The following is a 25,339-nucleotide window of genomic DNA, read 5'->3' as shown; positions in this document are numbered from 1 at the left end:
ACTGCATTAATTAATGTATTATTCTAGTGTTTTCTATGATGAAATATATAATATATTGTACTACTTACGAAACTATATATTGTAAATAGTTAATGTGTAAAAAAACTATTCCAAAAATAAAATTTGGGTACACAGTTAACATATTTTTTTAACATGAATTCTTGATTTTTCTGTCCTTGAGATTTGTGTTCATGAGTGTTTACTGTATGTGTTTGTAATATTTTCATATTAAATTAAATGCGATTGCTATTTTGAAGACTTCATCATTTAATGCTATAATTAGGTTAATGTTATCAAAATCACCATGGACAAACATGATAATATTAAGGGCCATCTACTGTAGTAAAGAAATTAGTAAGCTAATGACAAGAATATGAACCTTATTATACTCTCTGAAATTTATGTAAAATATGTCTGTATATTGTTGGTTTTTAATAAATGCTTTAGGCAATTTGAGAGAGAATTTTTCTTCTCTTAGTTAGAATATTCTACTTAAAGTGAAATATTGTCCATGGAAGAGAAAATTTGCCTTTCAAATCATTTTGAAATGCATTCAGCATTTGGTTAAAATCAGAATAAATTTGAAGGTGAATTTTTTTTGTATTTTTCTTAGAAGTCACTAAAATTTGTATGGAATAACACACATCTTATTCACCTTTTTAGGAGGATCAGCTCTATAAATAATATTTGTAAAAATATAATTATATTTGAGGGTAACCTTTCCAAACTGAAGTGATTAAATTTTCATATTTAAGATAATTTAAAATAAACATAACATATGTATTAAATTTGAATTTTACTGTGTATATTTGCTTAGTAATTAACAGTAATTAACAGTCGTTTATTGAAATTTTTTTTTATCTTGTATTTTAAACATTTGTAGAATGAAAATTTTGTTCTTCTGTTGTCACTAATGTATGACCTTTCTCGGATTCTTACAGGAAAATGTGCGTTTCAAATATAAAGTTAATTATACTATAAATGGAGTAGATTTTACGGATTTAGGTGAAGTGGACAGTCTGCTTGCGCCACGGTGACCTGTTGATGAAAAAAATGTCAGCTACAGATCCATATATTTCTGAAATAAGGCCACCTTGTTGTTGTGCAATCATGCAGAAAATGTGCATAACATAAATTATTTACATTTATGACTGTTACATATACATATTGTGCATAAATATAGCCATGATAAATAAGAATATATTTGGAAATATTTTCAGTAAAATGCATTTCGCATCAAGAGTCATAGTTCTTATTTTTACATAGATGAGTTTTTTTTTTTTTTTTTTTTTTTTTTTTTTGTCTTATAATTTTTTACATTTGTACATTTATTTCAGTAAAAAATGAGTAAATGGATGATATTAAAAAAATGTGTTGCTTTACCAAAAATATTGCTAATATGGCTGGTACAATATGTAATTAATATGTATTTTTTAATTTTCCAGATGTTTCTATTCATCATTACATTGGCTTTTATTTTTATGTATGATGATAAAAATAAACTAGAAATTTATTTACATTTCTAGATTAACATTTTTTTAATTTACTTTTCCTTTGTGAACTGCTTATTAAGGAAACTTGTTTGTGTTCAGTAATATGATGCACGTCCCATATAATTTCTTGGATCATTCTATTTACATTTTATTGAAAAATGTTATTTGTTCAGTTTTTTTTTTTCAATGATTACCCTTGTAGAAATGAATAATATGAATTCCAATTTCTTCTCTAAAACTTTTTTTTTTACTGAAGTTAATTTATTATGAGATTTTACTTGGTTCCATAAATACCTCCAAATTATTATAGTTTCAAAACTTTAGTAGCATTTTTCAAAAGTTAATAATTTATGTTAAATAATCGAAATAGTTATTTTTAAAAATAAGTAATGAAATCTAAATTATTTGCTGTGATGAATAGATTTATTTAGTCTATAGAAACCCTAGTTTATTGCTATAAAAAAGGTATAGCTTCTTTGAATTCTTAGTCATAAAACTGCTAATGTAATTATAAAAACTTCTTAAGAAAACAAGCATATTTGTTATTGAAATCCCTAATTTATAAGAAAATTGGATTGTTTTATTACACACGAATATATTTTTATGTGTATATATTAGTCTGGGAAATAATAAAGGTATATCTTTCCGCTTTTGTAAGATTAATAGAATCTGGAGAAGTGAAGAGGAGTAACATTACCTCCTGTATCTTTATAAAAGCTGATTTATGTTGCAGTGGCTTGAATATGTATAGCATTATTGCTGTTGAAAGAACTTGAATTTATAGAGCTATAAAGTATTTGGAGCAAAAGACATAAAAATCAGCATTTTGTTACAGAGATTCAAACCATAGATCTTCTATTTGCTAGTTAAACGTGCTGCTAGTTATACCACGAGAACATACACAAGGAAAGGTTACTCCTTGTAAACTTTTCTACTAGAAATTAATTAGATACTACAAAATTAAGTACTTGTCCGCAAAATTTCATTAGTGCTGATCCAGAATTTAAAAGTGCAGAGTGTGTAATTTATTTATATGACACAGACCAAAAGAATCTCTTAAATACTGGTTTCACTGTAATAATTATAGGCTTTTCTTTGTTGGCTTTGTTGGCTTAACCTGTTTGCTTTTAAAAGCCAACAGTTTTTAACAGATATTAACCATTATAATTAACAGGGACTATTTGATATGAAGTATTCTGAAAAGCTATAAAGGAAAGGAATATCCTCTGACTATTTATTGTAAGACTAATAATAAGAAAAAACAAGCTGAAGTCATATTTTTAATTATTTGTAATAAAGATAACCAAAAGCTTAACCACTTGTTTATTGTCTACATATTGAACCAAGTGTTCGAAAAGTAACTACCAGGTTGTTCAATAAGTTGGCGGAACGGAAATGAAGAAACCAATTTTTATTTGAAAAATGACTTTATTTGTCAACGTAGTTTCCCTCAACTTCAATACACTTATTCCAACAGTCTTCTAATTTATGGATCCCTTGACTGTATTGGTTTTTTGGCAGCTCTGCAAAATGTCCCTCCACGGCAGCTATTACCTCTTCATTGAAGAAAATCGTTTTCTACAGAGATATTGTTTGAGGTGTGGGAAGAGCCAGAAGTCGGAGGGAGCTAAATCTGGCAAATAGGCTGGATGTTGCAACAATTCGTACTTCAATTCAGTTATTTTAGCAATGCTTTTTTGAGCTGTGTGTGCAGGTGCGTTATCTTGGTGGAAAATGATTTTCTTCTTCTGTAATCCGGGTCTTCTTTCACGAATTTTTTCGTCTAATTGATTCAAAAGGTTACAATAATAATCTGAATTAATTTTTTTGCGAGTTTGAAGGTAATCTATAAACAAAATTCCTTTCGCATCCCATAAAACTGATGCTAACACCTTCTTAGGCTGATTTTTGCACACGAACTCACTTCGGCGCCGAAGAGTCGGGTTCACACCACTCCTTAGCCTCCTGTTTTGATTCAGGATCATGACGGTAGACCCAAGTGTCATCCATTGGGATAAATCAACGGATAAAGTCGCTTTTATTCTTCTTAAAATGCTCCAAATGTTGCTGGCAAAGTCGCATCCGAATATGTTTTTGCTCCATCGTTAGAGAATGTGGCACCCATTTTGCACAGAGTTTTTTGAAATCCAAATTAACACTCAAAATACTGCTCACTGTGCCTAATGAAATGCCTAAAGCCTCTGTTAAATCTCTTTCTGTCAATCGAAAGTCTTCCAATACCATATCTTGTATTTTTCCGATGATTTCCGGTGTTGATGCAGTTTTTGGACGTCCCTCTCGCGGATCGTCTTCAAGGCTGGTACGACCACTTTTGAATAAACTAGCCCACTTGCAAACCATTGTTTTTGAAGGAGCGGATTCACCCAACACATTCACCATTTCGGTATAAATTTCCATTGCCTTTAAACCTTTCTGTACAAAGAATTTGATAACTGCACGTTGCTCAATTTTATCCATACCTGAAAAAAGCCACAACCCGTTAGATATAAAGGGTGGTTAAGTAATGAATAAATTAACAGAGCGAAATGAAACTTTTGACGTGTTCCTAAGAAAGAACAAATATGAAAATGGCGTCGAAGTTTTAGGTCTAATATTGACGAATAGATGGCGCTCCGTAAACTTACTGAACAGCCTTGTATATACCGGTCAGTCGTAGTACCATAGTATCTAATGTCAACTTGCCCATACAGTAGTTGTTAGAAATGATCTCTTGAATGTCTAAACATTTCTATTTTTATTTCTTCTTATTCTTGAAGACTGCCACGTGTTGTTTATATGGAATGCTGTTTATGAAATAATAGCAGTTGAAATTCTCGGAGCCTGAAGAAGTTCCTTGACAAACATTACTTTTTGCATGTCTCAGTAGTAAAAATCTTGTTAGAAATAATTCAGTCTCCACAAACCTCTTGCAGTAACTTCATAGGCTGCATGGCTGTCGCAGCATCATGTTTAATCCAAGCATAATAATTTCATTCTTAGTTGTACTTGAACTGGTGAAGGATTTCACAACAGCAGTCTAAATTTATTGTTTCTGTAAAGAATATTGGGCCAATTATTCTTCCCATGGATACTGCAATCCATACTTCAGTCTTCTGATCGCATAAAGAAATCTCAGGCTTAACGAGTAGTTATTAACAGAAAAACATCTAAGCTTGAAATCTATATTTGCACGTATCCTGATGATCCTGACGATGATAGAATCATATTTCTTTGGTGTGGAAAATGTATTTTAGAATATCAGTGTTGTCGTTTAGAAACTGTTGAAAGAACTGCTTGAAACTGTAGGTGTATAGTTATTTGTCAAATGACCTTTATTATTTGCATCTGAAACAAATTGATCATGTATATGCTGAATGACTGAAGTAAACTTTATGCAGATATAAAACTGAGTTTATTTATGGGTAATATTAGGTTTTTTAGCTATAATGAACTTGCTTTTTATCTTGCAAATGCAGCAAAATTGAAAAATATAAATGAATGGTTACTTAATTTCATTTACAACAACTGGGTGTTATCATTTATATCTTTTATTTTAGCATTTAAATAATAATGGTACTCCTCTTCACCTTACCATGTGTCATTGATTAATGAAAAGGTAATATTTTCTGCAATTTTTGTTCTTTGAAAATGTGAGCCAACAACAAAGACTTCCGATGTTTGTAAGAATGTATAATTTTCTTTTACTATAAATTATCATTTTCATAAATAAAATATAAGATAATTCAGCTTAGCCAGATAAATTTCTAATAAATTGAAATGATTTCCCCCCCTTCCTATAACGCTGAGCTTAATATTAACATATTCATAATAGTGCAGTAAAACTCTCAATTATCTGAATAGCTTGTCAATTTATTTATATGTTTTTAATTCCTTTTGTGGATTTAAGTAATATAAAAAGATATGTAAAAACAGCTTAGCAAATACTTTAAGAAGTTTCAATGAATTTAAATAAATGGGACTGCATGTTTATTGCTTAAAACAGAAGAATAATTTATTGTATGTCAAAAAGTATTTCATGCATAATTATCTCATTTAATTAGATGTCATCACATGTCAGTACTATGTGAATTGGTTCTCAAGTCTTTTGTTTTGCAGCACATTATATTCTGGAAACATTTTATTCATAGGAGCACTATTTTATATAAGGTGGGCTGTAAAGATGCTACAATTTCACTTAGGTAACAGTTAAGGGAGATTGAAGAGTTTGAATGGTGTTTTATATACTTTGCAAATTATTATTGGAGATGATATATATTTATAATTGCTGCCACTTGGTATGGCCCATCATGCCAAGTGACTTTTAATAGTGAGGGATAATGAAGGGTTGTTTTATGCTGTGAAACCAAGAAAATGTTCATCAATGAATTACCAAGATGATGATTGTTTATAATAGATAGTTATTATGGGTACGAGTGTCAATAATAGCATGATTGAACAGATACATCAAGAAACGTAGTGAGTATGTTGAAGATGTTTACTAATTCAAGCAAGTTAAATGACGTGGCATGCGTCATGTGATACACTTTTTTATAATACATTGATATATCTATTTAAACGATATCTTTGTGTCCCACCATTTTCGTTTGTTTCCTTAATTATAATTTTGTTCCTATCATGACATGGCTGCAAAATTTCAAAGCACAATTCTTTAGAACTCCTCAGATAATAAACATTAACAGAAAAGCAATTGCCTACTGCTTGTAGGTTTATAACTTTTTTGATGATGTGAATTTTTATTGCAACACCTTTTCTGAAAACAGGGTGATACTGGTGTGAGGCTAGGAATATGTATAGTATAACAGCAATGAGTGACTTGCTATTAACTTTAAATGTACAGTGGAGTTTTGATATATTTTTTTCGTGTATACTTTTTTGTTCTCAGGGAAAGTATTATTTATTCTTGAGTATAATGTGCTTTGACAAATAAAAATAGTTTTATCAATCCATAAGTCTACTTATTTAAAGGAAATAATATTTTATTCTTTTAACTGCACATTTTTTATACATAAATAGGATAAAGGAAAAAATAAAATGTCCTCATTCGCATTCAAATAAATTTGCATGTGGAGGGGGGTAACAGAGCAGTTCAATAATTTTGATTTTTTGATTAACCAGATGTTCCGTTCCAGTTAGTCTAGATAATTGAAGTTTTACTGTATAGATAGTTCTGCTAACGTTTCTCCTTTCCCTTATATCTCTGTTAAATATTTTATGTAGCATATTGAATTACATTCCAGTTTTATTTGTGTGATTATTTGTATAAATTTGATATTTTGTTACAAAAGCTATCTTAATAAAGCTTAGGATAATTGCTGATTATTACAATTTTAGAGATTTTTAAAATGATACTCATTCAAAAAAAGAATCATATCTAGTAATGTTTTGCATTTACTATATAAATTACATCAGAAATGGTATTAAAATTGTATTTTTCACATTTTAAGTGTACTGTTGTATTGTGTTTGTAATGTGTAAAAAAAATAATATTGTGATTTTATTAAATTTTATTTCTGTTTCCTATGTTTACATTTTATTGTTTTTCATAAATATTTTATGATTTAATATCAGTAAAGTAAGTTTGTCCGATTTTTGTGTTATTTCATTAAAAAAATTATTTGATTATATTTGCATTGATTAAAATATCTTTTAAATTTTTGTCTTACGTAGTTTATTTGGAAGTCTTTCTCTCAAAAACCTCAAGTAGACAATAAAAAGAGATGAGTAAAGGGGAAAATATGAATTTTTTATCAAAAGTTATGTGCAGACATGATTACTTTTCAACAAAATTGCCATTAAGATTTAGGTATTTGTCATACTGGTGGGTAAGTTTTGTAATTCCCACTTCAAAGAGTATTGCTGCCAGTGATGTGAGATGGGCTTGAATATTGTTTTGAAACTCATCATTTGTGTGGCCTCCTAACCATTTCTTTAATTTGGGTTAAAAAAAATGAAATTCACTCAGGACTGTACACCAAGTCAACAAACATGTCACATTTACACTGCTGTAGAAGCTATTGGGTTACAGCAGAACAGTGAAAGCAGGCATAATCATGGGTAATGAACACTCCAGAAGGGAGTGTTGGCCTTCCTTTTGTTTTAAATGACACTTCGTAGTCATCATGATGTCTGACAATAAATATCTGCATTGATTGTGGGACCCCATAAGTATTGCACAAATCCGATACACGCGTGAGTGAAACTGTCAATTTTTTCACTCGTACTGTAATATACTATTGCAGTTTTAGGTCGTTAACTTTAATTTCTAATTTTAAGACATAGAACAATGTGAAAAGTTTAACAGACGAAATGACAGCACCACGTGCAAAGCAAGGAAAAGGAACATTTATATTATAAAAAGAATGTGTTGAAACGTTTTTGTTTTTTCCTTTGTCCGTATTGTCGTATTTTTATCTATTTTCAGATACATTGTGTAAAAATATTTTGTAATTGTAAAATTATTATAATAAGTTAAAGAAATATCAAAACTGCTAACACTTTTGGCGACCTCCTGCGCAACCCATGGAGGTAGGAAGTAAGATGGAGTCGCCCTAAACAAGTTTCTCTGTACCCTGCTCTGAAGCACCGGCGATCCCTACGTGGTGACCAAAACATTGGGTCATTTACCATTGAGTTCTATGGGATTTGACGCGTTCGGGTGTAAATATTTTGTAATTATGTCGCAAATATACATATAAATGTATATATTTTCTTTTTCTACAACACTTCAGAGCCCTAAGTATGTGAAAACAACATATTTTTAAACAACATTTCATTCTGAATGGAATTAAATGCTATACTTTTCACAGGACAGTTTTCTCAGAATGGTTTAATTTGAATGAAATATTTTCACAAGTTTTTGTTAATTACATTAGAAAAAAAATTAAGGTAATTCGATTATATTCGGTTAAGGTACAAAAATTAAGATCAAAGTTTATTGTATTATTAATATTAAAATTATGCATTATTTCTTTTCTATTTATAGAGCTTCTTCCTAAAATACTTTCTTAAATATGACATGATTTTTTGGCTTCTTTTAAATCGAAAAATGTAAGTCAATTTATAATTAATGCTCTATTCGGTTCATTTTAAATTAGAGAATTATTAGGAATTAGCAAAATACTTTAAATAAGTATTTCGCTAATTCCTAATAATTAAATAGGTATTAAATAGTATTTGACTTTCTCTGAACATTTCTGAAAGGGAATAAAATAAGTTTTTTTTTAAGTATTATTTAAAACTTGTAACAGAGTTATTATAAAATGTAAAGGGAATAATTCTTTTAATTATACTTATCAGATTTTTTTTTTTTTTTTACCCTTCATTTCAACAATACATATTCCAAAACTCTTTATTACGTTCTTAAGTGCGCATCTCATAGCATTTGCTTTACAATACCTTTTAACAGATTGCTTTCCAATACGAACAATTCTTGCTTAAATAGTTTTATAACGTATTTGTTAACAGGATTTTAATTTATGTTTACAATTCAATCTTAAGGTTATTATATATTTAAATAACATTTATAATCATTATAAATTAGATACATTTAATCATTAGATTTCTTCACAGTTGTTTATAAGTGAATAAATTCTTCATTTCAAATACATTTATAAATAATTTAATGAATATTTAAGTATTTTGTTAAAGGCAAATACATGCTTTTTGCAAGCACATGCATAAATACCCATACATATTTCCTATTTATCATATCCGGCATGTGCAAATCTTTAATTTCTGTGCATTCACTATATTTTTCGTGTAAAGTAATTTACACTAATTTAGCATACACCCGAAAGTTTTACATAAAAAATATATATGAATATAATTTGAATGAAAATTATAAGTATTATTTTTAATACCCACTCAAAGGTCAGTTTTTCTTCAAAATTCCTCCACAATGGCATCTCTCTCTTTAGGCAGATAGCCCTTGCATGCGTTACTCTATTTAATAAAAACTTAATCTGACCTATGTGCCTAATTACAAATATTTTAACATACATAATTTTATATTTACATTTAGCCATCAAGTTTCAAACTTTTCAAATCTTCTAGAAAATAAATTTTGGCAGATCTCTTTTAGCAATTTTCTTAAAATCTATATTTTTGTAGTGCAACAGCTTAGAATTTTATAAAACAAATTCATAATCAAAATCGCTGTTGTTAGTTATCGAAAAATAACCAAGAGGTGATTTTTGCGTAAATGTCAGTAAACTATACAAATTGCTATTATCCATTACACTATGAATGTTTCTTTCATGCGAGAGTGTCCCTTTTTCGATTTCTATGGAACTGTCGTGTGTCGAAATACTATCAGAATCTTGTCAAGCGAGCTTCTGAATGTAAACAAAGAACACCCCGTCTGGTGACCCAAGCTTCAAAGCAGGGCTTCACTTCTAGCGCGGAATGGCCTCTCCTCCCCTTCCTACCTCCATGGCGCAACCGACAGTTTTAAGAAACCTTGCCATAAACCAGTTATATATTTTCTGTTGTTGGAGCTTTTTTTGAACTGCTTTGTTCTTGTGGTGAGTTTGAGTGCATTCACTGTTTTATTTCTGGAATGGAAATCCAGTTCTCATCTCATGAACAACCGATTTAAGGAAACCTTGAGCATTGTAATGGGAAAAGAGCATCAGCATTGATCCATTCGGTAAGCTTTGTGATCATCAGACAGTATCTTTTACCCATCGAGCACATACTTTTCTGTAGCGTAGGTATTTTGTAACGATCTTGATAATTTAGGAAATTCCATGTACAACTCAATAATTGTAAATCTCTGTTTCTGTCAAACTGCTTTGTCAATTCATTGAACATAGTTTTCTGTTGCAATAGACTTGCATCTTCAGATTTTCTACCCCTTCATGTTCAACACCATACTGAAAGTTTTCACCCTACATTGGCTTATTTTTTAATGAATTTCTGTTGCACCCTTCTGCTTGAAGAAAGCAAATAACATTATACCACTTGTACTTAGCATCAGTTGAACCAGCCATGTTAATGTGCCCACACATTTCAGTTCAAACTGGTGAGCTAGTATCGATAGTGTTAGAGGTTATGGTTAGATGTGTTCTCAGTTATCTGCTGTGCATCCCTACCTCGTACCACTTGTCTGGTTGTTTAGTGGCTTGATCTGAGGTTGAGAAAAAGGCACCCGTTATATAGTAAGCCCTTCTCCTAATCAAAAATTTTTCTATCCCTTTTTCAAAACAATTAACAGCATTTTTCTTAAGGCATTAAAATCTACATTAGAAAATCTATTTTTCAGCATGCTTGTATATAATTTTATTACTTATTAAACAATTTTAGTATGCATTACAAAAATTAGGTTTAAAAATTTTCTTTTTTTTCCCCCTGACATGCTATAAATAACTTAAATTTATGATAGTGGAATTTACCTAAAATTTTGCCATTTATTTGTATGTTTTGGAATTCCACTCAATTAAGGGATGGGAACTTCTAATATACACAATGTCCATAAAAGTCTGTACCTGTCTATGATTTCCACGACCATTGTTGTAGACTAGACATATTCTTCCATTTACAGAAATGTTTAAAATGATGCAAATGTATATTAAAGTTAGGAAATCTAATTTTCTGTACATTCTTCTAATCCCTGTTTTGAGAAATTTTATACGCATTATTAAAAAAAAAAAAAGACTAAACTATTTAATTAATTAATTTCAGAATATGCAATTTTTGACATCATTTTCAATTTGCATTAAGCAGTTTGTTAATAAATAAGTTAGAATAAGTCCGATTTCCCCCCCCCCCTTAAATGCCATTCAGTTACATTCTTTTCGAATTTACTCACATCTTTAATTTTGTTACATTTTGTATACTGAAAAATATTTCACACAAGAAGTTTATAAGTTTTCAGTATCTAAAAATGTGCTCTTAATATTTTCATGAAGTTTTATTACATTATAATCATAAGCTGAGATTTGCAGAGACGCAGCTAGGGGAGAGCAAGAGGGAACATCTGTCTTCGAATGCAGCATCTAGGGGGCGTTAAACTGACGAAAAATTTTAGAATTAAATGTTTTCTACTCTTGGCAAACAAGAGGAGGGCTTGAAATATTTCAATTGACCCCTGACGTTGAAACGCTTAATTAATGCAAATAATATTTTAAGTAGACTATATGCCAATACTTAAGCTTGTCAGTACTTTCTGGAACAAGAATTCTATACAGTTCTGTGAATAAAATCTCTATTTTGTAAAAAATACTTAACATTAATCAAATTATTTTATATTAATTTACATAGAAATGATTATCACTTAACTTCGGAAATATCGAGTAACTCTGATCTGGATGCTAATTTTTCATTTCATGTGTTTTGTAATGCTTTATAACAAGCTTATGCAACTTGTACATTACTTGAGAAAAAAGTTTTAGCGCGAAATGTTCTCTGATGCAAGCTCGTGTTCGTGTTGCACCTTTGCAATCTGTCTCGATTTTTCAGACTTGAGCATGCTGTTTGGAAGTTAGACGGATGATTAAGTATTTAAAAAAAGATTTTCCTTATGACACAGTTCAAATTTTCTGCTAAGCAGATTCTGTGAATGCTTTGGTCTGAATTAAAAACAACGACACTGGTGTTTATAAAAGCTTATTAAAGGCTTGGTTTATCCAATTATTGCAAAGCATTTGGGGACTGTCTGCTTTCCTGGGAGACTTTCTAAGGGAAACTGACTCGTATACACGTTACACATGGGGAAAACCATGAAAATGTCCTTGCAGCCAACCCTTTTGCCGGAATTCAAGAACCGGTTAATTAAATAAGATTTTTAAGCAGCACTGTTGGGTGTAAATTTGCAAGAGGATGTAAGAATCTTGCTGACATACCGTCACGTGATTGTAATGCTGATGCTGTAATCAAATCTGTCTGGTGGAGAAGTTCTTGAGCTTTTGGGAAACCCCATCAGTGGATAGGTAAATCGTGAACTCTGAAACCCGCCCTGAACACAAAAACGGGAAAATTTTATGAACACTATTCTTCTCACTTGAAGTTATGTAGAATTACAACATGGGTAAGTACATGCATCTCCAACCTTCGGGATTCCCATCGTACTTCAAGGGAACTTTCAAGGTATAAGAATTGAAGCCTGCTGAAATAGTCTTGATGAAAATGGTTCAAAGAAAAGAGTTTGAAGGAAAGGAACTGAAACTCGTTTGCAGAGATTACATTCTATGGTGGATAAAGAAGGACTTTTAAGAATAAAGCCTTCTGAGTGCAGATGCAAATGTAGCACAGATTTTCATGTGCCTGCTATTCTGCCTGGAAATCATTACATCGTGCAGAGATTAATAGAAGGGAAACATTAAGACTTTAAACACGACAGTGTCTAAATATTGATGAATAATCTATGGGAAAGGTGTTATATATTGAGATAGGAAATCCATCCAACAATTAACATCACGCTGTGTTAGATCTAGAAGATTTACCGTGAACTTTGTTTATCCAGAATCCCTTGCTTTGCCAGAAGATCGAATTAGAAATGCAGCTCCGCTCGAGGTTATGCGTGTCAGTCTAGCCGGTCCCTTACATTTGAGACATGAGGAAAAATGTTGGGACTTGTACACTTGTGCAGCTCACTTCGAATTATTAGCATCATTCTCATCAGAAGCATTCTTGCAAACATTGAGAAGATTCATTGCGAGAAGAGATACGTCTTCCGTTATATACTGTGATAGAGGGACGAATTTTCCTGGAGCTTTAAAATTCGCTGTGAGTGGTGGTCAAAATATGGAGCTTTATATTTAGGGAGCTGCTCATCCTGCATATGGAAAAATCCGTAACGAAGCTCTTGTGAAGACCACAACATGGAAATTCAATCCTCCAGCTGCACCATGGTGGGAGCGATTAGTAGACTGGAGAAAGGGAATTTAAGAAGATTATTGGGAAGAACAGCCTTAGGTTTTTTTTAAGAACTCTACATAGTTTTCTTTAGTATTGAAGGCTTGATGAACTCTGGATCACACTCTCCGAAGATGCGGATGACTTAGTTCCCTTGATTCCTAATTAATTATTGAAACATTTAACAATGGATCGGAGGGATAAAGTGTAGAATCATTAAGTTTTAGGGACCTGAGCAAAATCAGAGTTCCTCCAGTTGTAGAAGATTTACGTGAGCAAAATCATGAAAGGTCTGGGTGAGGAAGATTGGTCAAGGCTCGCCGCTCGTCCGAACATTTTCCGTAAATAACAGTAATATTATAGTCCTTCACTTTTTGAAACTTTTGAAATTTTTAAATAAAATTTCAATTATTCCAAATTTAAAAAAAAATTTCAGAAGTCAGCAATCTTGACTTGAGCCTAGTTTCGATTTCTCATTGGTACCCGTGATCTATATTTTTGACAGTTGAGCTTTGTTGTCAAATTAATTTTGCTTTATTGGCAACACAACTGTATTTTCGTGTTCAGAAATTGACAACATGGCGAGTCCAGAAGAAGAGTACGATACGAGTTGGTGAGTTAATTTATATTTTAATAATTTGTTTTTATTATTTAAAATCATTTCCCATAATATATTTGGATAGTGTTTTTATAGCGCGGCTTTTAGTTTTAATGTTATTTTGCAAAATATTTTCGTGATAGTCATATATTTTGTGGATTTTTCTTTTTAAATGCCTTTGCTTTGAATTTTTATCGGAAACTGTGTTTTTTATTCTTGTAAATATAACTGATTACTTATTTATTTATATAGCTATGTTCAGTAACGAATTCAGCTCAGTAATTAGTAATGATGTTCAGGGTTTCAGATTTGAAGCAGGCGCTGTTATCAGAATGCAGTTTAGAAAACATTAAAAAAGTTTGTCAAGGTAGACCTGTGCCTGATACTCTTAGAGCTGAAATTTGGCAGGTATGTCATTTAAACATAATAGCTGTACTATGTGATTTCTTTTTATTCCGAGGAAATGAATGTGCTGTTTTTAAATGACATAATTTTTAGTGACATAATGTTGATAATTGCAAGTACCTTTTTTGTGAAAACTGGTATAACATCAACTAGTAATATGGAAAATAATGCTTATTCTTAATATATTCGAAATAAGTGTTTAATCCTAGTTTACGGTATACACGGAATTTGGCTATATTATGATGAGCAGTAAACAAAATAAGTAATATGAAGTATATCATAGCAATAAAGAAACTTTTTTGTTCCATTTTGTATTTTAATCAAGAATGAAATATCTTAACTAAAGTAAAACTTACCGAAGATGATTATCAATAGTTCAATAGTTCTTTGGAAGTCATCACCTCGGAGATTATGTATGATAATGACGTTAAATATGAATTTTTGATTATGCGTTCAGAAATACAGTTTCCAAAAATTTCCATTCAATAAGATGGAGATTTCTGATGTTCACAGTGGCTTATATGCTGTCCACTTTAACAAGGAAGTACCATTCTGAGATATTGGAGTTCTGATTTTTTTTTTAAAGAAGGGAAGGAGATTTAATCTGTTTCAGAATGCTGCATATGATTTTGGTATAGTTCGTGAATAAATAGTTTAGTATAGTTCATGTATTACTAACTTTTAATGAGAACATTTTCTGTAAGGTAAATAGCCAAATTTTATTTATAACTGGTCGTGTTATTCGACTTTACACAAGCAAACATCATATTAATAATGGAGATAAAAAAGTATTGAGATACTTTGAGATCATGGATAGTGTAATCCTAATTGGCATTGTCCGAACTGTTAGCTAGAAAAATATTCAGCTGAACAGTATGTTAGAACAACATAGAATGTTACGATGGAGCTTTACAGTTTTCTTGAATGTATTTGAAAAAACTTTACCTGACTAAGTAAAAGAAAAGTGACAGCAATCTACTGGGTTAATTTCAAAAGTACTCTGGATGTTTTAAAAATTTTTAAAAAGGAAAATTTAAGAAGATTTTGGAATATGTCTAAAAGTTTCTTGAGAGACCAGTATATTGTCATAGTTAATGTCAAACAATAATCATGGAAAACCACTAGTAGTCTCATTTTGAACTTCTCTGTCTCATAAATAGCTCTTTATCACTTATTAAAAACAATCTTTTGATTAACTAAGTAAATAAAAGACAAATATTCATATTACAGTTATGCACTTTCTTGATGACAAATAATGTGTTAGAATTCTATTGTCTTCAAAGCTAAGAATGTCTATTAAGCATGAATATTATGATGTCAAAGGTAAAGATGTGACAATGATATTTGGAATTCTTCATAATTTTTGTGGCTGACATTTATCCACTATTTATGTTCTTTCTGGCTTCTAACTGCTTTCTCTTTCAAACCTCTCAAAATAAAAGCTAACTGAATTGCAAAATTGTATCATACATATATACAGTCAAAAGTCGTTAATTCGAACACCCATAATCCAGACCTCCTACAAACTTTCTGCACATGCGTAGCTTGTACGCATGCTCAAAATACCTTTATGCATGCGAATATGCATGTGCGTTTAATGTATAACGGACGATATAAGCTAAGCTAAAATTATCTAATTCAGTTAATGTTGCAGATTGTGTTGTTCCTTAATCTTCGAATTGGATCCGGCTTATTATTTTTTGCAGACTGTTAGAGCAATTTTATAAAAGTAAGCTTCAACTTTCGATTATGTCAAATAGAATTTCCAATATATATTCACTAATATGTAAAGGATCTACAAAGCGAAAGTATGTTTCGAAGTCCATTAAACAAAAAGTGGAATTGCTGCATAAAATCGATAAAGGCATATCCTTTGTTTTTCTAACCATTCCGAAATCTGTTTATCAATTTCACGCTGCTCTGCGGCAGGGGGACGGCGCGGCGCGCAGTGAATTGCAAGTTGATCTGTTAGCACTATCCTTATCTTCAGGGCAGATGTTTTTATTTTATTTGGCTTATAATTCCTTACTAAATGTAGTATTTCATCTCTATGTACTCCGTCATTGATATGATTTAAATCAAATTCCTCGTCATTATAATTCGCTTCCGATAGTGAAGAAAGTGACGCAGAGGTTATTGAAAACGAAAAAATTTCGATTGACAAATTAGTCGGTATTCTCGACACAGCAATTATAGGACTTGAACAGCGGAACTTTGTAACTGAACAAGAAATTATGTCTGCTTATAGAATTAAAGAGAAAGTATTATCACATAAAACGAAGCAACTTAAACAACTTACATTGAAAGAAATGTTTAATAAAGTAAACAAATAAATATTAAGCTTTTTTTTTTTGTAAATTTTGATACCCTTTAGATCATAATTGTTCTTTATTTCATAAATTACGGTTTCATATTTTTAATTTTATAATCTCTGCATGCCATCCTAACAGATTTAAACTGATGATCTATAATCCGGAAAAATCAATAATCCGGAATTGCCAAAGTCCCGACGAGTCCGGATTAACGACTTTTGACTGTAGTTGTTACCATGAAAGACTAAAATTGGAGAATGTCAACAGCCACCAAATACGTGGGTAAAAGATCGAACATTGCATTACATTCTTGTATGTCAACATTACATTCCCTCGCCGGTGTGTGACGACAATCACAGATATGCTCTGGTGTAGGTCGAAAAGAGAGGAGTAAACAAAGAGGCAACTGGCTGTTTCCCGCCAAATCCTATGTTTTGGTGGGAGTCAGTCAGCTTTGTCAGTCTTATGCAAGGTTTGATGGTGCAAGCAACGTTTTCTCAATCCCCCCCCCGATACTCTAATTTATACTGAATGGATACTGCAGTGAATCATGATTTGTTTTTTGAAAAGTTAAATGCATTAATTGTGGGTAAACAAGAAGACAATTGTTTTTATTTTTTTCAAGAAAAGTACTCTAAAATACTTTCTGAAGTGGTTTTTGCTAAAAGTAAATGCAACACCCTTTGGATTACAACCGATTAAAGCTTTTTAATGTTTTAAAAATTAATGATGAAGAGAAGTTAATTGTACCATTAAAACCAGGAGAAACGAATATACAGTATAGTCAAAAGTCGTTAATCCGGACTCGTCGGGACTTCGGCGATTCCGAATTATCGATTTTTCCGGATTATAGATCATCAGTTTAAATCGCGTAAGATGGCATGCAGAAATTCTAAAATTAAAAATATGAAACCGTAATTTATGAAATAAAGAACAATTATGATCTAAAGGGTATCAAAATTTACAAAAAAAAAAAAAAAAAGCTTAATATTTATTTGTTTACTTTAATAAACATTTCTTTCAATGTAAGTTGTTTAAGTTGCTTCGTTTTATGTGATAATACTTTCTCTTTAATTCTATAAACAGACATAATTTTTTGTTCACTTACAAAGTTCCGCTGTTCAAGTCCCGTTAATTGCTGTGCCGAGAATACCGACTAACTTGTCAATCGAAATTTTTTCGTTTTCACTAACCTCTCTGTCACATTCTTCATGTCTTTATCCATTTTTTGCAGCAATTCCACTTTTTGTTTGATGGACATCGAAAGATACTTTCGTTTTGTACGATCCTTTGGGAGCTCCAGAATCAAAAATTCTATTTGACATAATCGAAAGTTCAAGTTTACTTTTATAGTATTGCTCTTACAGGCTGCAAAAAATAATAAGCCGGATACAATTCGAAAATTAAGGAACAACGCAATTATCAACATTAACTGAAATAGATAATTAGATAATTTTAGCTTACACCGTCCGTTATACATAAAACGCGCACGCGGAAACGTATTCTGCGCTTGCGCACATGCAAATGCGCAGTCGTAAGAAGTCTTACGCGCACGCATAAACGCCTATGCACATGTGTCAACGCGGCGCATGCGCAGAACGTTTTTAGCTTTGAGGTCCGGATTATAGATCATTCCGAATTATGGGTGTCCGAATTAACGACTTTTGACTGTATTATGTTACCAATGAGGAATTGTTCAATATACTATATGAAACTCACACCAGCATAGGGCATGGAGGAAGAACACATATGCTTAAAGAGTTGCAAATTAAATACAAAAATATTACATACAAAGTTGTAATATTGTATTTAAATTTATGCAAACAGTGTCAAATGAAACACCACTTAAGAAAGGTATTGCTGTGAAACCATGATCAGTTCTGAGTTAAACTCAAGATGTCAAGCTGATCTGATAGATCTGCAGTCAAACAGAGATGGTGAATATAAGTTCATAATGCTATATCAAGATCATTTAACTAAGTTTGTCCAGCTATGACCTTTGAAAAACTAAGAGAGCTGAAAAAGTAGCGTATCACATTTTTGCAATATTTTTAACATTTGGTGCTCCAGCAATATCGCAATTAGATAATAGTATAAAATTCAGTAATCTAGCCATATCTGAAATATGTGCTATGTGGAAAGATGTTAAGATAGTTTATGGACAGCCTCATCACAGTCAAACATAAGGCTCAGTTGAAAGGGTCAATCAGGATATACAGAATATGCTAACTGCATGGATAAACGATAACAATACAAATAAATGGACAGAAGGTTTACCCTTTGTTCAATTTGCCAAAAACACTACATACCACGAAGGAATATGTCAAAGTCCTTATGAAGCCATGTTTAGCGTTAAAGGAAAAAGAAGCATAGCATCATCTTTTTCGGCTAGCGAACAAATCACAAATATTGAAATCGAAGAACAACTCGAAGAAATTTCCAATACTTTTGAAACCGAAGAACAGCTTGAAGAAACTCGTAATACTTCTGAAAAACATTTGAGTGGTGGTCATACTGCAAACCATATCCCAAAGAAAAATATTGAAGAGGACTTGCAATCTAGCATGGCTTCACATCAAGTTCTGACTGAAAAACCCTGGGCTGTGGAGTGAGTGGGGAAAATGATCCGACTCATATATATGTAAACATATAAAAATGGCTGCAGCTTATTTTTTTAATATAAAAGAAGTAGTAAGTGCTACTGATAAAAATTGATGCATAGCAAGTTTTTTATATTAATTAGCATTTATTATGAAATGGAAAAACTGGCAATAGTAATTTCTAAGAAACAAGATCTTTGTTTGTTTCTTTTCAGCAAGATATTCTTTATTAGAGGACTATAGATTTGATTTGATAAACTTCATAATTGAGAAGAGTCTTTCCACACTGACTTGAGTAGGAAGAAGAGCTGTTACTGTTATGGCTACTTCCTTTAACTTTTCAGGATAGATTTTTGTAAGTTCTAAAAGAGGTGTCTTGCGAGAACAATTATATTTGTCTATTTCTTCAAAGGCCATGTATAAATCTTGTTTGTATTTTTTTATTTTTATATCTAAAGGCTCTTAGTTCTTTATTTTCATTCACTTTGCCTTAGCCTTTTCAATATTGTCCAAAAGTATTCCTCAAAATCTAATTCATCAGTGGAAGAAGATGATAGAGACTCGGTTTCAATATCTGCTGTTTGAATGTCCTGATTTGAATACTCCAGTTGTTCTGAGAATGATTTCATTCTTAATAAAAGTTCATGGATGGCTTTCTTTGCTTTTTTAATTTGTTTGCCATCCAACAAAATTTGACATTTTGGATATACATATATTGAACCCAGCGCTATCTTATTGTCTAGCAAACTAGTTTCTCTTTTCTTCATTGAAGAAATGATTCCTTCTGCAATAAACCCTCCATTTCAGAAAAAACAAACATCGCATTCTTCCAGTCTTGCCTCTTGTTAATTCTTCAGATTGTAACTTTTTGATGGCTATATACGATGTTGAAAGAAGGATTTCTAGTTCTGCAAGATCATTCCACAGTCTTTCAGTTAGTGAAATATTATGGTTATTTACATCTTCTGAAAAAGTTCTTAATCCTAATCATCAAATATGTATTTCTCTATTGCGTTGCTCCTTTTCCTGCTTGCTTCCTAAGAATAGTATCAATTTTGAGAGTTCTTGCTGCTTACCTCAATTTACCAATGAGATTAGCAGTAAAGATCAGTTGTAAAAATAAATCATAAAAAAATGGGGGAATTTTAATTGGAAATAACGTAAATTTTGAAATGTGAAAGAAAGAATAAAATACATTTAATAAAAAAAAAGAGATATTAACAAATATATGCCAAATTCAATTACCATTGAGGAGCTAAGTTTTTCAAAACTACTCGTGCGATTCTTACAAAACTTGGCAGTTTGGCATAATTTGAGTCATGAAATCGAAATATTAAAAAAAAATTGTACCTTTATTAAAAGACAGTTATTGGCATTCGGTGTCAAACCTACTGAGTATTGTAATTCGAGCTTTTGTGGTCCAAATATATATTGCTGAAGGAAAATCTAGCCATAAGCCATAAGCCTTAAAATCATTTGAAATTTTTGAAGTATAAAATACTGAGAGAAGCCTATTCAGGTTAATTTTTAGTTATGAATTTTATTTCATTAACAAATATGTTTCATCCAAGGTGTATTACCACTGTATTGGTAAAAAATTATAAGAATGAGAAAAGTTATATAAAGTGTTTTTAATGATTTGATTATTTGTTATATTAAATATTTAATATTAAATAAAATAAAGTTCATTAAAATAGATTCTTGCAAGGCATACTGATTTTTTTTCAGTTTCTTAACAAAGTTAGAGAGGAAGAAATGTAACAGATTTTTGTAAAATGCATTTGTAATCTTTATTCTACAATAAGATTTGTGTTTAGAGCTGATAAAATTTTCCTTTGTTTATGTGTGTGCCTATTTTATCTTAAACTGAGAAAATTATTCATTGATCTTGTGTGACAGAATGGCTGTAAGTTATAAATGTATCAGATTATCGTGTATTATCACAATTTAAACTTCATAATATATGAACTAACAATTTATACATATTTTTGAGTACTGCTGTGAACAGGATTTTCATAAAACCTGTAAACTTAGCATTAAAAATTATCATCATTTTCTATCGTATAAAAAGGACTTGCACACACTTTTTTTTACAAATTATAAGTTTATATTGGATATGAAATATATAAAGAACAAACTTTTTCATACTTTTGAAATCATCTTCTGTGATAGATATGTTTATCCATAAATGCAAGAAATGAAGAGTCCTGGGATGAAATATTTGATCTACCTGTGCAGCCACGTATTAGAGAAGATTGCCAAAGTTTAGTTGGTATGTTAATTACTCTTTAATATGTTATATTGTTCATTATTTCTTTCTGAACTTTTCTACTAGTTTTTGAGAAATTTCTACTTCCTTACCCCTTCACAATGAGTTTATCATGTGTGCATCAGTACTTAATCCTCTTACGCGGCAGCATACTACTTAGTGCAACTACCTCGAGATAGTATATTGTTGCAGTAGTACAATCTCACATCACTAAGCCTAACTTTCAAAACATTTTTTTAATCAACTATTTTGATTTTTTCTGTAATAGTATCTAGCAGTAATACAGTCATAAATAAAGAATATAGAGGTTGAACATGTCATTATATATTGTGATGCATCTGCTAGATTTCTGCCAGGCACATTTAACTCTCTTTTTATGAAATCTTTCTAGATAACTTCCCATGGTTGGTCAGCGCCTGGTTTTCGTAGGTGTTGCTCTTAAGTCTGTTCGTTGAAACTTTTGGGAAGATCTTATGCGTCATCCTGCGTGTTGTACCCTTGTCCCATCTTGTTTGCCATAATCTGGTCGCTTCTCTCTGCAATCTATTTTTGACTACTTCTTCCGAAAGGGGATCATCTAAGTCTTTATTATTTTTCTGTGTTGCTCTTTTTGCCTCCTGATCGGCCCTTTTATTTCCTAATGTGCCCTGGTGGGCTTTTATCCAGTTAAAGGAGACATTATGTATCTCTTTGAGGGTGTTACAGTACAAAGTCCGTAATTCGGATTTGTCTAGACTTCGGGGATTCCAAATTAGGTATTTTTCCGAATTATAGATCGTCAATTTAAATCTGGTAAGTTGGCATGCAGAAATTATGCAATAAAAAACATGAAATCATAATTTAGGAAATAAAGAACAATTATGATCTAAAGGGTATCAAAATTTACAAAAAAAAAAAAAAAAGCTTAATATTTATTTGTTTACTTTATTAAACATTTCTTTCAATGTAAGTTGTTTAAGATGTTTCCACAAAAAATTCAAAAAGTTTCTTTTTATTATGTCATATATAGTGGACTTTCCAATGCCACACTTCTCGCATAATTTTGAGACGGATAGGCCTTTATCCATTTTTTGCAGCAATTCCACTTTTTGTTTAATGGACATCAAAACATGCTTTCGCTTTGTAGATCCTTTGGTAGCTCCAGAATTGGAAACTCTTTTTGACATAATCAAAAGTTCAAGCTTAATTTTTATAAAATTATTCTAACACTCTGCAAAAAATAATAAGCCAGATCCAATTAGAAGATTAAGGAACAGTGCAATCTGCAACATTAACTGAAATGCCTTAGATAATTTTAGCCTAGCTTATACCATCCATTATACATTAAACGGGCATGCGTAAACGTATTGTGTGTTTACGCATGTGCATAAAGTTTATAGCTTTGAAGCCCTGATTATACATAATTCCGGATTACAGACTTTGTACTGTATACAATTCTCTTAAGCTTTGAATACTTTCTTTTGTTATCTTTATACTGTTAAGGCTATGAATTGTGCTTTGGCTATCCATGTATATCGACACTGGGGAGGTGGTACTTACGTTCTGTCCTATCCAAATCAGTGCGCTTTTTAGAGCTTGGATTTCTGCCTGAAAAACTTTAGCTTCATCATTTAGTCTTATTGTGACACTTTGGATTTGGCTTGTATTTTCTAATATCACAAACTTTGTCATTCATTTTTGACCTGTCTGGTATAGACTTCAACGTCTTTGTTGTATGGTGGGTCTTTACCCCATTCTATTCTTATTTGATCTGCTGGGTGCTGTTGTATTGTTGGGAGTCTGTCGTCTATCTCATTGTGCCATAGTGTGGTCTCTCGCAGGGATATATTTTCTTTCAAGTGGACCGCTCTGTAGAATTGAGCTTCTATGTCGGCTTTAAGGTCTAGGAGTAATATGCTCACTAGGATCTGAAGTCCCGCTGTGGGTGTTGTCGAAAAAGCTTTTGTTATACATAAGAGTGCTATCCTTTGAATTTGGTTTAATTTATTTTTGACTCTTTCTGTCCCCGTATATCAAATGGGGCACCCGTAGAGCACCATTCTTTCTATGGCTCTTATGTATAGCGACTTTAGAAGTTTTCCTTTTAAGTTCCACCGATGGGAGACCATTCTATTCAAGTTATTAATTAGCTTTAAAGTCTTTTCTTTGATTTCTGTTAGGTGCGGAACCCATTTTAATTTTGGTCCAGGACTATATATTTAAGATGTTCACATCTTGGGATAGTTATGTTTCTCCATTTGATTCTTGCGGAGGGGATCTTTGTAATTTATTCTCATTTGGAAATAGGATTAGTTTAGTTTTCTCTACACTGAATTTAAGTTTGTACTTAAGACTCCATTTATGAATTTTGTCTAGTGCCCTGTGGGCTTTTTGCTCTGTCCTTAGTCTATTCCCCCTTGCGACTATTGTTATGAAATCGTCTGCGTAGGCTTGAATATTTAAGTTTTCTTTAAACTCTAAATTGAGGGCGGTGTCTGCAATTAAGTTCCATAAAATTGGCCCTAGGTTTGAACCCGGTCGGGCGTCTTTGTAGTAGTTATGGGTAACATTTACCCCATCTCTATTGTGACTTTTCTATCCTTTAGGTAACTTTTGACTATCTCGTAAAGATTGGAGGGGCAGTTAATCTCCGCTAGCCTAGCCAATATTCCTGGCCACCACAAGTTATTAAATGCGGAGGCTACGTCAAGGGAAATTACACAAGTGTGTAGATTGTTCCTTTTGTTCTCCTGAATCTGTGACACTAAACTTTTAAATGCATCCAATGTGCTTCTATCCGGAGTGAAGCCAAACTGCTTATTGTTAAGAACTTTGTTCTTAATAGAAAAGAATGTCAACCTTTTTGAAATTAGTTTATCTAATATCTTGCCTCAGGTAGAGAGTAAACAAATTGGCCTAGAAGCCCCTGGGGTGGTTCTTTTTACCTTCTTTGTGGAAGAGGACTAGATTAGCCTCTTTCCATTGAAGGGGGAAATAACCTCTTTTGAGGCATTCATTAAGGATCTGAACAAAGAAATCTTCATTGATTATAAATTGCTCTTCAACTATCTTTAATGTTCATCTTTCCCTGGGGCCTTTCCCTTTTTAGTACTTTTAATTAGCTGTCTGATTTCCTCTTTTGTGAATTTTGGGTCTTCTTCTGAGACGGGGGGTTTTCCACCTTTCTTCGTATTGTTTTATGAAACTCATTATCATCATCTTCGCTATCCTGCAGAAAATGATTAATCGTCTCTTCTATCTAGACTTAACCCCTTCGAGCCGGGTAGTGAAAACGCCCGCTTATCGCGGAGGCCGGCAGTGTCTTCCACGAGCGTCTCTCCAGGGCCGGGGGCTTTTTTGCTACTAAGCCTAAATCCATGAAATTCCCAAAGTATCAACGCATTGTTTAATAATGCTCTATAGAGTATTTAAACGGCTTATGTTTTATAGATATTTATATATATTTACTTTAATTACCTTATTTCTTGTTTAAATGCATATTTTACACATTTTATTTTAATTACTCACCATTTTATGACTTTTACATTATACATCTGAAAACTAAATATATTGCTTAAAATTCTCTTTTCATATGAAAAATTTGAAAACAGGGATCTACACACAGTCCTACGTTACATTCCTTGAACTCGTAATAACTCATTTACCGTTTTGGAGGATTTTTCCGGGAGTGTGAACAAACGAAGCATCGTTGTCTCATTTTCTTATCAGTCTCTTCTGAACAAAGTTTTGGAAAATGTCTTTCAGTTAATCTTTCAGAATCAATATCAGAATTTCAGAATCAATATCTG

The 25,339-nt window shown here is 31.8% G+C and overlaps 2 protein-coding genes across 4 annotated transcripts in view; both read left to right on the top strand.

Annotated features, from left to right (window-relative positions):
• Gga (ADP-ribosylation factor-binding protein Gga) overlaps nucleotides 1-5,120 on the top strand; it is a 74,635-nt gene extending 69,515 nt beyond the window's left edge. For both annotated transcript variants that reach the window (XM_035355248.2, XM_085817723.1), the window contains one exon: nucleotides 942-5,120. In XM_035355248.2, coding sequence (XP_035211139.1) covers nucleotides 942-1,037 — 96 coding nt within the window. In that variant the 3' untranslated portion in view covers nucleotides 1,038-5,120. The remainder of the gene's footprint in view (nucleotides 1-941) is intronic.
• An 8,797-nt stretch (nucleotides 5,121-13,917) lies between these two features.
• TBC1D23 (TBC1 domain family member 23) overlaps nucleotides 13,918-25,339 on the top strand; it is a 78,266-nt gene continuing 66,844 nt past the window's right edge. Inside the window, exons 1-3 of one of the 2 annotated variants that reach the window (XM_085817719.1) lie at nucleotides 13,918-13,980; nucleotides 14,265-14,373; nucleotides 21,455-21,554. In XM_085817719.1, the coding sequence (XP_085673845.1) occupies nucleotides 13,946-13,980; nucleotides 14,265-14,373; nucleotides 21,455-21,554 (244 nt within the window). In that variant the 5' untranslated portion in view covers nucleotides 13,918-13,945. Of the gene's footprint in view, nucleotides 13,981-14,217; nucleotides 14,374-21,454; nucleotides 21,555-25,339 lie in introns of both variants that reach the window. The other variant, XM_085817720.1, reaches the window with a different exon arrangement.

This window comes from Stegodyphus dumicola, chromosome 5 (genome assembly GCF_044657685.1).
Source record: "Stegodyphus dumicola isolate Sdum_Otavi_A_Nest chromosome 5, ASM4465768v1".
Classification (NCBI taxonomy): domain Eukaryota; kingdom Metazoa; phylum Arthropoda; class Arachnida; order Araneae; family Eresidae; genus Stegodyphus; species Stegodyphus dumicola.
This window is presented reverse-complemented; position numbering and strand designations above follow the sequence as displayed.